The sequence below is a fragment of the Typopeltis vanoorti genome, chromosome 9 (assembly GCF_054136105.1).
Source record: "Typopeltis vanoorti isolate ZY-2024b chromosome 9, IOZ_Tvanoo_1.0, whole genome shotgun sequence".
Classification (NCBI taxonomy): domain Eukaryota; kingdom Metazoa; phylum Arthropoda; class Arachnida; order Uropygi; family Thelyphonidae; genus Typopeltis; species Typopeltis vanoorti.
Window position 1 is genome coordinate 140,010,066 of NC_143557.1, and position 13,515 is coordinate 140,023,580.

The following is a 13,515-nucleotide window of genomic DNA, read 5'->3' on the forward strand; positions in this document are numbered from 1 at the left end:
TACGACCATTTTAAGCAAAGCTGCTGAATGTTGCTTCAAGTTCATCAAGCATACACTCGAAATCAAAGTATTATAATGATTGATTTAGAGAGACTTCTTTTTACATGGATCGAAGATTGTAATCGAAATCACATTCCGCTAATCACTGACCTTATTAAATCAAAAGTCTCTTTGAAAGAAACGACTATCAGTGATGGAAAAGAAGAAGAATTACACGCTAGTGCGGGGTGGTTTGAGCTTTTCAAAAAGAGAAATAGTCCACATAATGTTCGAATCTCAGGCGAAGCCGCAAGTGCAGATTAGGAGGTGGCCGCAAATTATCCGGAGATTTTAAAGAAAATTGTGGAAGAAGGGGGCTATTGTGACCTACAAATATTTAATGTCGATGTAACCGGTCTTTTTTGGGACGAAGATTTTTCTAGCCAAATCAGAAAAATCTCAGTCTGGTTATAAAGTCGCAAAGTCGAATGAAATTACTGCTAGCAATATGCGAGCCGTTTGGAATCAGATTTTTCCACATTGTGCAAATGATTTTAGAGGCTTTTCAAATGAATATCGAATGAATTAAATCTCATTTTGTGAAATTGAGTGATTCCGACTTGCTAAAATTGGATGCACAGCGGAAAGATCCTGAAGAATATGAAGAACCTTTAATCACTCAAATGCCCAAAGAGATTCCACAGAAACAATTTGAAAATATTTTTCGTAGAATCGAAGTTTCTAAGCAGCAGTGCTTGGAGGCTCACCCCGATGAAGAGAGAAGCAGTAAAATTTGCAGAAGAGTAGAAGAGGCAACAGGGCCATACCGTCAGTTGTTTGAAAAAAAAAGAAACAGAATGCCCGCCAAGCTATGTGCGCTCAATTCTTTGTTTAAGAAGTAGAATAATAAATTATTATTATTATTATTATTATTATTATTATTATTATTATTATTATTATTATTATTATTATTATGTGACACCTCCAGGGCGTCCAAAGACTCATCGAGGGAGAGTGTGCCAACAGCATCGAAAGATTGATATTCTGAATATGTTTTATTGTCTTTCAGCTTCATAGTTTTCCTTTAACTAGTCCCTGAGATATACTCTAATTCTTTTATAAAAAAAATTAAAGGTCAAAAAAGAAATTTGAGGAACTAATTATACTTTTCCCACAGGTTATTATATTCGATTAGTGCGTTTTCGATTAATGCTCCTGTTTTAAAGAACGCATCAGGCGCATTAATCGAGGGATTGGTGTAGTTCTTTTTGCAATCAATTCATATATAATTATTAATCACAACGACTCTGATGCTTTCGTGATCTTCCCGTACTAAAATACCGTACATTGATAAAGACCACGGAGTTAAAATATATTAAAAAAATAAAATAAAATAAATCAACTTATAAAACTATATTCTGCTAGCACATCGTCATCATAAAACAATAAAAGATGTTGTTCTTAGTATTTTCCCATTTTCCATACGCTCATTTTTACAATTCTATCTGTGCAATGGTTTTAAGTTCATATGGGTTATTTCTGAGGGTTAAATAACTACTTGGTATCTTTCAAATTAAAGACAGAAGATCTCGCTTGGCGCAGACAAACGATTTGGGCTCGCTAATGATGATATAATCCGGGATATGAGTTTTGCGCGGATTCTAACTTCGTGGCTTTTTACCTGTGGTAGTGACGCCTGCAAACACCCAACATTGTCCGTACTTTACAGGCTCCAACCCTTCTTTCGACAGATACTCTTCCAGTATTGCTGCACTCCCTGTCCACATCCAAGGAGAAACGCCGTCTTCATAGTCACCTGACCAGTTACCTTCCAGAACCCCTTTGTCACGATCCTCGCTGTTCACCTGCAAAGTGATGATAACTTCTTAAAGTATGTTTAGCAGTCAATTAAATACATTAAGTATCTGTTTAGGCAGCAGGAAAATGTGATATGAGAAAATTATCATGTGTGTGTGTGTGTGTGTGTGTGCTCGCTAAGGTTTCGCTTATTGTAATAGAATTTCAATAACTAGGGAAGTCCTAATTCTGATTTCATAACACGCGTCAAGTAAGATTTTTTGGTTTAATCTTAATCTAAACAAATATGTAAGACACAAGAATATTATCTTTAATTTTTCCGAGAAAAAATCTTAAAGCAAAATTATAAGAGCGTTCAATGAAGTGTTTCACTTACCAACTTCGATATGCTTCTGACCACTGTAACTGGGCTCGTCCTTCCAGTGCTGTCCAGTCCAGAATTTTCCAGGATAAACATGGCTGCCGGCAAAACACTGTCCGTGAACTAAAATAAATAAGGAAAATTGACGGCTAATTGGAGTTGTTTGATTTCACTTGCATCGATCAAAATGCATTTGTAATTAAACTATGTTAGAAACAAGTTTAAATATGAAAGGTCACATCTTTTTTTATTATTTCGAAACGATAGTATAATATTTGGAATGTGTCGCATGTGAGAAATAATACAAAATTAGTCCAAAGACTTTATGGAGCTATCCGAATAATAATAATAATGTAATATTCTAACCCAAAAATTTATTTTGTCAACATAAATAAGAAAATAAACTCTAAAAACAAACATTCGACACGCTTTAGTGTTGTTATCTTTGAAAGGTAGATGGAGCCACATATACTTTGCATTCATTTTCAGATGTTGTTATTATTATTATTATTTGACACCTCCAGGGAGTCCAAAGACTCACCGAGGGAGAGTGTGCCAACAGCATCAAACGATTAATTCCCCTCAAACTACTAACCGCGCTCAAGCTTGCTTAACGTTTTGCTGAGCCATTAGTAGCGGAGGCTCTACCAATCGACCAACCTTTGCAGGCATTATTTTATAATTTTTCGATTTTTACGCTAAAGTTACCAAAAATATTCTCATTGAACATCACTGAAATAAACTTCAAAATACCTCAAAAATAATAATGAAATATCGAAAGAAATGAAAGTGCTTTGGTAATACAGTCGTGAGAAATCGACATCTGCCCTGCAGTTGGAAAACCTGACTTCCAGTCCTATCTAGAACGAGAAGAATATGTGGGCTTTATAGATGAAGATGAGTTAGCCAGTCTCATGCGGAGGTGTAAAGTTCTCCCGTCTGGAATTTGGCTTTTTTTTATTCCTTTAGAAACAGTTTAACCCGTCAGAAACATACATGCAGTTAACTGACATAATACACTGGTCTCGTAGTTTTAGTTGCTTCGTTCATAATTCTAACCAATCCAACCATAATAGAAGGAAGATGAAAAATTTTCATCTGGAAAAGTGTAGAAAGGATTTATAATTCTGTGGTTCCATTATCAATGCAAAGTCAACTTAAACAATTCTAAAAATCAAAAGAAAATAAAAGGAAAAAGTGATTTGTATTCTCTACGAAAATTAATCGGAATTATTAGTTTCAGTCTACTTGGGAAAGCAGTATCATCAGGCAATTCCTTGAATGATATCGCACAATAGGGAGTAATATTTGTGATGAGAGCAACACGGTTAGAACAAGTCACAAAGCAGTCAGGACATTTTCTCAGGAAAAAAAATCATTTTTTTTATTTAGAAAAATATAGCATTTTAAAAATCTTAGAAATTTAAAAAAATCAAAAATTATTAAACTCAAATGGAATGCAATTATTAACTGAAGAAAGATATTAACATTTGGTAACATGGTTGTTGTTATTATTATCATCAACTAGAAGATATTATTATAGGCCTTGTTTCAGTTTATTTTCGAATTAGTCGATTTTTAGTCAGCAAAATAGGTGTTTGTTTGTTTTTTTTTTCATTGAAGAAACGCTGATTTTTAACTCTTCAACGATAACACATAAACCATAGTATACATCCCGTTACATGTATGTAATGTTAATTAGGATTAAGAACTCGAGATTGCGGATATTTTCTGATGTTATTGATTTGTATTTGGTGGATTGTGATACCAAAGGTAAGAGAGTTGAAGAGGATGAAGAGACATTGCTAATGATTACCGTATCGCTGCACGTGAAAATAATAACAAAAATATTGATTTGGTAATTTTTATCCAAGAACAAAATTAAATAAAAGTCCATATGGGGGAAGGTTAAAATTTTATCGACGACTCACTTGTCCGTAGATCCATCGGCGTCCAGCTGGCTGATTCTTTGTACCCACAAATATCTTTCCGACATCATTGAGCACGAACTCTTTCCTCCACTCTTCATTTCCCATATAGACATCATCCTCTGCAAGAAAACGAATCGCGTTATCCCCAATAGACCGTTTCAATTTAGAAAAATATATTTGAAGCGCATGGTCAGAAGACTCGTGATTTAAATTCCGACTGACCTTTGCACCAAGGGTTGAAGAGGATGTAAATGTTTTCTTCACATTTCTTTATCTCGGTAGGGGCAGCATTCGATGGGGAATCAGGTGAGTAAGAATTGATCTGCATCTTCCACACGCCGACAGACACTGCAGCTGGAATCTGGACGTGCACCGTGAGAATGGCTCCGTTGTGATGATGGGTCCGTACATCCCAAAGATGATTTCCTTTCGTGAAGGATTTCTCTTGGGTAATTGGAAGAATGACCATCGTTCCCTTGCTGATCATGTGAGGTTCGGGTCCTGAAAGGGGAAAATCGCTTCATATAACACATAAACGATAGCACAGAAAACAGCAACAATATTTTAGAATAAGGAGCTGTTGAAAAGTGGTTGTTTTCATTTTCATTGCATCAAGATAAAAAACCGAGTCGCGTGACTGTAAAGCGACTTCCAAAACTGCTTCAAGAACTAATTTCTAGTTGGGTTGGGGAAAATGTGGGAATTCAGTAGGAAAGGATCTCAAATGTTCTCTTGGTTTGATGACAAAGGATTCATTTCTACTGCTAAAACTCAGATCTATTTTCAAACTTTATACTGTGGCACAGCGAACAATTTCCTCAAAAAAAAATGTCATAAATTGAGGATGCCAAACACGATGACCTGCACTCAAGGCCAACATTAGGCCTATGTAATATGAAAAACATGTCTCGCCCTTTATTTCAGTTCATCTTTGTATATTAATAATATCTGTGTACTCTAAGGTTTCAATATTGTACTGATGCAAATGTACGAAATCAGATTGCTTCCGAAAGAACTCCAGAAAGATGGTGACAGCTGCTTACATTTTCACCATCCTCATGGACCAATTTGTTTAAAACTAAACAAAACCAAAGGAATTCTGTTTTTTGTCTTTGTGCATGAATACACACTCACTGTTCAATGTGGTGATCTAAGCAAGAGCTTCCCAAACTGTGGGCCGTTAGTTTTGTTGAGGGGGAGGCGTAAAATAATGAAACCAAATTTAAAATGAAAATTTTAAGACTAAGTAGATATTTTTTATCTTAAAATAAACATATTTGATTTTTATTATTTCTTTTTTTTTTTTTGCTATTTTTTATATTTTAATGGAAAAAAAGCACACATCGGTGTAGGTTCAAATTTTGCTTCCTGCGTATTATGGCGCTTAATGAATATTAGTAAATAAGCTTATTCATATAAGTTTCATTTCCAAGGTGTTGATAAGAAACACAAAAAAGCAAAATCTTGCGCTCCTTTAAAACGACCAAGTTTTTCGTGCTTTAAATTAATATTTCATTGCTAGTGTACATAAGTGCGGGCGATGCACGGGAACGAAATACGCTTGGGGTGCAGAGTGACTGCGCTGACAGAAGAGATTACATTCTACAGAACTATAAACGTCCGGGACTCCCTTATTCTCGTAATTCACTAATTTCATCTTGATTAGTGTGGTGTGCTTGTATCGGAACGTGGTACTATGATTTGATCTATTGATGCTATTACATGATTTTTGCAATATTCGCTGTGTATGTTTTGTATTGAATATAAATACAATAAATATTATAATAATATATCTCTCTATTACGATTTTTTTTTCGACGGTGGCCGTGAAATATTTTAATTTTTCTAAGGGGCCTTTACATACATAAGTCTGGGAAACACTGGTCTAAGCTATCGAATATTCGTTCTAAAATAAACTTTAAAATATCTTCTTTTCTCTCTCGTAATTTCGAGGACCTCAAACCAAATTTATTGGTGCTTATTTTAATAATAAATCTTAAGAATTAATTTGTTTGGCATTGCCTGATGTGTTCGAATTAATAACTGGTCCATGGAGTGATTCCCTCCTAATCCTTCCTGTACGCCAACTTCCTTCCTTCCTCAGTCCAATAATCACAGTGAGAGACGCACATGCAATAAGGAAGTTAAAAACTTGTAGCGCACATTTTGTAACTTGAAAAATATTTTGTAATACAATCTTGTAAGTCTTGCAACATCTATTGAAAGGATATTGAAATTTCCCATTTGGAAAAATGTCTGTACTTTCTTTTTCATATTAAGCCATGAACTTCTTTCTCTTGCAAACAAATGGAATTCCGTGAATACGTGGAAGAGCATCGTTCGTAGGAGGCAGGTTGGGAGGAACGAATGGGTGAAGACTTTGTCTGCATTGTTTTATGAAAATCAGTTGCAATCGGAAATAGGATCTTGTCGCATATGTAGAGGGGGTGCACAGTGGAATCCTATTTCTCCATGGTAAGAACTCGTTTCCCAACATAAATTAAATGCGGGTTGGTAGAAATTATTATTATTATTATCAAGAGAGACCTCTAGGGAGTCAGAGACTCATCGAGGGAGGCCACATACTACACACACCAGCTATCATACTTATTCTTGAATTCATTCACGCTGCTTGCACTCACAACATTCAATGGTAATCCATTCCAATTACGCATCACCCAATGACAGAAAAATCTATCCCTCACTCCTTCTTAGCGGCCTTCATTCTCAGCTTCCCTCTTGTCCTTTCCCAACCCTCCATAAATTGAAAAATTCCATCAATTGAAATCCTGTATTACCCTTTCAGAAGTTTGTAAGTCTCAATCATATCACCTCTCTTTCTCCTGTTTGCTAGTGTCTGCAGTCTTCAAATTCTCAATCTGTCTTCATAATCAGCATTCCACAATCCTTTTTATATCATTTTTAACACTCTCCTTTGTACGCTCTCCAATATATCAGAATCACAACTGAAACCAAGAGACCAGGCCTGAGCACAATAGTCCAAGTGAGGTCTTATCAATGCCTTGTAAAGAGGCAAAATAACATCCTTATCTTTACATGTGAAAGTTCGTTACAGCATTGCAATTATCTTTTGAGTTATATTTTTGCAATCTTTGTCACATGGCCCTAAACTTCAACTTCCTATCTACTAACACTCCAAAATGCTTACCCTCATCAGTTTCTTCTAGCCTAATCCCACCAATATAAAATGACATTGGATATCTAATCTCGCCGAAGTGAATGAATCTGTATTTACTGACATTGAACTGACATCCCCCCCTAAAAAAAATATAAGCAAAAACTTATATTCTGAAAGAGGTTTGGGTTTGATCAAATACTTTTATGAATGGCAGGAGTAAGATTGTCCAAGATCTTAACATCTCACTAAGATGCACTACAGCGTTCATGACGATCATGAAAAAAGAAACGTTTGTGAGGTGCCCAAGCACAGATAGGTCTTTTTGAAGGGAATTTATGCAAATGCATGATAACTCTATTCCATGCAATGCCTACAATTAAGTACGACGCTACAAACTATAATTGTGAACTCCCTATGTGACATTACTCTCTTCCATCAGTGTTGATTACAGAATAAATTAGCAGGCAAGCGATTGGCAATTGAAGCACTTTGTAACTTCTATTGTTAATTGAAATTAAAAAGGACGCCATTTCTTTCATGCCGTAACAGTTAACCTGTTGATGAATTAAATACAATAAATATGTGTGACGACCATGTGGAAACTAAAGTGTACCAAAATCAATTGTGTCACCCACACATCTAAATCAGGATGAAGTCATTGACAAAAAATTGCTTGTATCATTAATATTTGAAACACCCTCGCAGGTCTGGATGTACATCCGCCTGGAGCAGAGGATACTCACCGAAAGTGAATTGCAGTTTTACTTTGTCTTTGTCCGGATTGTAGGTCCTTTTGAATCGGATGGCCACGTAAAATGGTTGACCTCTTCGCAGAATCATGGCTGGATCAGGTCCATCCACCAGATCGTAGATCTTTGTGTGGTGTTCCTTCGCATTTTCTCGGGGATAAAGTTCCACCATCTGCACTTCAATACCTCGGTCGCCAACTATAAATTAAAAAAAAAAAAACAGTCCACAAAATAATTTGCAGAGGTACATTTATTATTATTATTATTATTATTATTTTATTTACATAACTGATACACACTCAAAACAAGATATCTTTCAAACAACAATTTGACTGGTGATACAGCGCGATTCTGATTCTACCCAAGTATCTGAATCGTGAATGAAATTGCTCACATGAATGGTAATTCGTGCAGGCACTGATCAGATGTTCTGCAGTCCTCATCTTTCTGATCACATAATCTGTGTCTGCTTCCATTACTGATGTACTCAATTAGTGCTTATATTTCTTTGTGATACCTGTTTTTCACTGGCTAGAATAAATCCTGCTGTTTCTTTTTAAACATATGTCTACTGTGGCCATTGCTACGCCTTGGTCTTGTCAGTTTTTCCCTTGTTTGTAATGCAGATATTGGTCGTGTAAGGATTTATTTTTGTTTACTCTCATATGCCGATTATTTTGCTGTTCTTTCGTCTCATCGAATTTATTTCCTATTGAAGATCTTTTTTCTTTTTCTTTTTTTTAAAAAAAAGGATCGGAGCATTTGTTCAGTCAATGTATTTTTTAAACTAATTTCTTCTTCTTCCACAGCCTGTCTCACTTGCAGCACACCCCGTCCATCTATTCTCCTCGATAGGTACAACCGGTCAACATCACTTCGTGGATGTAATGCATGATGCATACTCATTACTTTTCTAGTTTTTCGATCCAGTTTGTCCAGGTGTTCTTTTGTCCAATCTATTATGCCAGCTGTGCATCGAATCACTGGTATAGCCCAAGAATTCATTGCTCTAATTGTGTTTAATCCATTTAGTTTTGTTTCAGAATATTTCTAACTCTTTTGGTGTATTCTGCTGCTGCCTGTTGTTTAACTTTCGAGTGGAGAATATCATTGGCTTCTAATATTCTCAGGGATTTATAATATCTGTTATAATATTTATAATATTTATTAGTTGAAATTGTTTTTATATATTTTGTCCTGTCAAAATTAAATTGCCAACATTAAATTTTCCTCATTTAATAGATAAAATTGAACATTTAACCCAACCAAATCCCATTGTGATGACCTGACTGAAAATATGAATCGCGTTCAGTAAAGAGTCTATTTGCGTGTGCTGTTTTCCATATAACTTCAAGTCATCCATATACTGCAGATGGGATAATTTAACATTACTGTAAGTTTTTACTAATTCCAAATATTTATAGTGATTTTAGGATCCCTGCGTGTGGGAGGGAATCGAATACTTTCTTGTAGCCTATCAATGCCATGTTTAATTTAGTTTTTCGTCTTTTTGAATTTCTGAGGATCATTGTATTGATAAGGATCTGGTCTTTTGTTCCTCTGGATTTTTGAAAATTGCCTTTTTGTTCAATCGGATAAATCTGAATATCTGATAAGTGGTGGTATGTGGACTTTGCTATGATTGCAGTGAACAGCTTAAGTATAGTTGGTATACATGTTATTGAACGATAGTTACTTGGGTCCGCATCTTTATCCTTATTTTTCAGGAAGTGCAAAGTACGCCCAGATATCATCCAATCTTCGTTTGCTATTGATTTCAACGGATTAATAAATTGTTCTGCCATTTGACTTTGTAGACTGTTAGATGTTTCTACCTAAATTGAGGTAAGTCGTTCTTTGCCAGATGCGCTCCAGTTTTTTTTTTTTTTCCTAATCAACGCATTCTAGTTGTTTTTCTTTCATTTTTAATTCTGTTTCCTTAATCCATGAGGCACCTTTACTATGTTCAATAGGATTGTACAAGGTTAATTTCCAAACTTCGAGAGAGTTTCATTTTTTATCTGGGAGATTCTTTGTTTGCGCGTGTATTGTATCTCCCTGTAGAGATTGAAAGAGCTGACTTTGGTTCAGTTGAAATTTTGTATATATATATATTGATTGTTTTTGCTTCATGTCTTTTAATTTTCTGTGCAGTCAGTAACTTCAGTAATTGTTTTATTGGTCAATTACGTTTATTTATAAACTCGTTTTTCATGCTGTTAATTTAGGAGCTTTGTTGACTTTTCGTTCCAACTGGATTTTCCATTGTCGATATTTTACTTCATCTTCGCCTTCTGGTCTTTCAGTTTGTAACCAAGCTTCATCCTATTGACGTAGTCAGCGCTATCTGAAGCTGGTTTGTTTCTTTTAAACTTTAGTTTTGTTTCTGTTACCACATTTGCTTCTGACAGGAGTGGCTTTAGCTTACATTAATGTAGGGCGTTTAATATTGATGTAGGCCTTTGTTGCTCATTTGTGGAGTTCATAGGTTCCAATATGGCCGACTTAAATTCACTAATTTTTTACTAATAGGATAATATAAAAATAAAAATAAACTAAATAAATAAATTTAAAAATCCCAAATTCCCCCCGTGAGTCGAGTGGAACTCCAGTTTTTTTTTTTTTTTTTTTTTTTCATTTCAAGGTCCCGGATGTTCCAGGATTCATTCAGCGGAAAGCGAAGTTGTAATGAAGGCACACAAAGTAGCCTCAGAGCTTTCGGGGATTGGAATAATAATAATAATAATAATAATAATAATAATAATAATAATAATAATAATAATAATAATAATAATTTTAAGGAATTAAAATTAAAACTTGGTTATGAAATTCCTAAATTAATATTAAAATTTCCCATCTGTTGTATATGGATGACTTGAAGTTATATGGAAAATTGGCCCAGCAAATAGACTCTTTAGTGAACACATTTTCAGTCAAGACATTAAAATGGAATTTTGCTTCGATAAATGTGTACTTTTATCTACTAAATAAGGAAAAATTACTCACGCTAGCAATTTTAATTTTGATCAGAAGAAATATATAAAAGCAGATTCATCTAACGAGCACTGTAAAATACCTAGGAATATTAGAAGAGAGTGATATTCTCCACTCGAAACTTAAACAGGCAGCAGCAAAATACACCAAAAGATTTAGAAATATTCTGAAAATAAGATCCAATGAATTAAACATAATTAGAGCGATGAACTCTTGGGTCATACTGCTGTTCCGATTACATGCTACCATGATAGATTGGACAAAAAGAGACCTGGACAAGTTGGACCGCAAAACTAGAAAACTAATGACTATGCATCATGCATTACATCCACGAAGTGATGTTGCCTGGCTGTGCCTACCAAGAAGAATAGGTGGACGGGGTCTGCTGCAAATGAGGCAGACTGTGGAAGAAGAAGAAATTTGTCTAAGAAAATTACATTGACAATAGCACTGAGCAAAAGCCATTTCAGAAGAAAGCCTTCTAAAAGCAACAGGAATCAAATCCGATTACAAAAAGGAACTGCAAAATAACCGATATGTGCGCTGAAAAAATAAATCCTTGCATGGCCAATTTCTTCGAGATACTGAGGACAAAATTGACGTGAACAAAAGGTGGCAATGGCTACAGCACTGATACATTAAAATAGAAAGAGAAGGATTTATTCTAGCAACTCAAGAACAGGCATTACAGGCTAATGCGATGAAAGCAAAAATTTTCAACATTAATAATAACAGCAAATGCAGATTATGCGATCAGAAAGATGAGACTGTAGAACATCTAATCAGTGTCTGCAGCAAAATAGCTCAAACTGACTATAAATACCGCCATGATCAAGTGGCCAAAGTAGTTCATTGGCTTTCCTACTTCTGATAACTGGTGGCAGCATAAAATAGAGACTCAATTGGAAAACGAAACAGCAAAAATTCTCTGGGACTTTTAAATACAAACTGATCGGCATTTGGAACGCAATAGACCTGACATCACAATTATCGTAAATCGACAGGTTTAGATTATCGATATTGCAGCACCCAGTGATAACAACATCAACAACAAAGAACTGGAAAAATTACTAAATATCGAGATCTGGCAATCGAAGTTGGCCGACTGTGGCTTAAACACACCAAAGTCATCCCGATAGTTATCGGTGCACTTGGTGCAATTTGAATATGATATCTTGTTTTGACTGTGTATCCCTTATGTGAATAAAGTAATAATAATAATAATAATAATAATAATAATAATAATAATAATAATAATAAGTTCTCAATTACGACAGATATCATTAATAATAATTAACTCGTAACTAAATTAAGGTGCGAAACATGAACAGATGTCATTAATGGAGGTTATTAGCGGAGGTCACAGCTTACCTGGTTCTCTCCCTCTCCTGAAATCTCCCACTCTACGACGCCTGCGTTCCCATTCCTCCCTCATGTTGGCATTCATTCGTCTTCGGTGAATTTCGTCCCCCGCTGACAAGTGCCTGGCAATGCGACCCCCTTCATTCCCGGTCGGAGGAATGCTCCTGTTCATCGCCGGAGATTGAAATGCTGGATTGAAAAAGATGTCAACGTGGAGCTACGAAGTGTTGAAGAGGAGGCTGAAAAGAAAAAAGTAGCGCCACCTACAGAAAAAATCCTCACACTTGAGAAGGTGGTTTATCCTATGAAAATAGAAGGGAAATTAATATTATTCAAGTGCGAGTTCTTCTGTTCCTCTGTGTCGGCATGCTTGATAAAGGAAAACCAAAGTCTTCGACGTTTGCAGGGATCACTGACTTCTCCAGTTTCGTGTCTCCACCAGTGTTAACGGAGGTCAGTCTTAGCAGAACTTCTTCTTCAAGAGTGGCACCAAATACAAGAAAATGCGTGTGTTTAACTGATCAGTCCTGGCAAGCGTGGGGCCATTCATGTTATCGCTATCGAAATGCTTTCCTGCAAAAATAAAACGCCCCCAAAATCGGAAGTGCGACCGCAGTTTGTTGACTATCATCTGCCGTCATAAGGCTACAGGGAGCTCTTTCTCTTATCATGCCAGTAGCGGACACGAAGGCGTGGCTTTCAACGGATGTGTGCGTGTGTTTAGGTTCAGTCCATCCTCCCCACCTCTCACTGATCTGTTCCACGCCGACAAAATTTAGGAACATTCGAAATATGAAAGGGAAAAAAAATAATTTTTTTGGCATAGTCCTCTTCCCCTAAGAAAAACTTGCTGAGGGTAAGATTAATTGAAAATGCAAAGCAGGTATAAGACAAGAAAAACAGCTTAAAGATGGGACATCTAAAAATATCTAAAGATGACTTAAGTGTCGTTTGAGATATTGAGCAATAAAGAAATAAATACATTTAGAAAAAAAAAAGGTTTTATTTCCTGATTAGTCGAATAAGATTCATTAAACTGAGTATAATACATCGGGAAGAATACAAAGTAGCAGCCTTTTGTTATGTATCATTACAACTATACTATTTGTAATGAACTAGGAATACTATTTGTTGGCGAGTATAGTAAACCGCTCAATTCCTGTGCTTGAAAATTAATTCACC

General features: G+C 35.6%; 1 protein-coding gene across 1 annotated transcript in view; it reads right to left on the bottom strand.

The window, feature by feature from the left end:
• The window catches only part of LOC150103627 (hemocyte protein-glutamine gamma-glutamyltransferase-like), a 32,141-nt gene extending 19,217 nt beyond the window's left edge, over positions 1-12,924 (bottom strand). Inside the window, exons 1-6 of the mRNA XM_090398348.1 lie at positions 12,343-12,924; positions 7,972-8,175; positions 4,312-4,590; positions 4,090-4,208; positions 2,174-2,281; positions 1,661-1,844 (exon numbers count right to left, since the gene is read on the bottom strand). Coding sequence (XP_090254474.1) covers positions 1,661-1,844; positions 2,174-2,281; positions 4,090-4,208; positions 4,312-4,590; positions 7,972-8,175; positions 12,343-12,505 — 1,057 coding nt within the window. The 5' untranslated portion in view covers positions 12,506-12,924. The remainder of the gene's footprint in view (positions 1-1,660; positions 1,845-2,173; positions 2,282-4,089; positions 4,209-4,311; positions 4,591-7,971; positions 8,176-12,342) is intronic.
• Between the last annotated feature and the right edge of the window lie 591 nt (positions 12,925-13,515).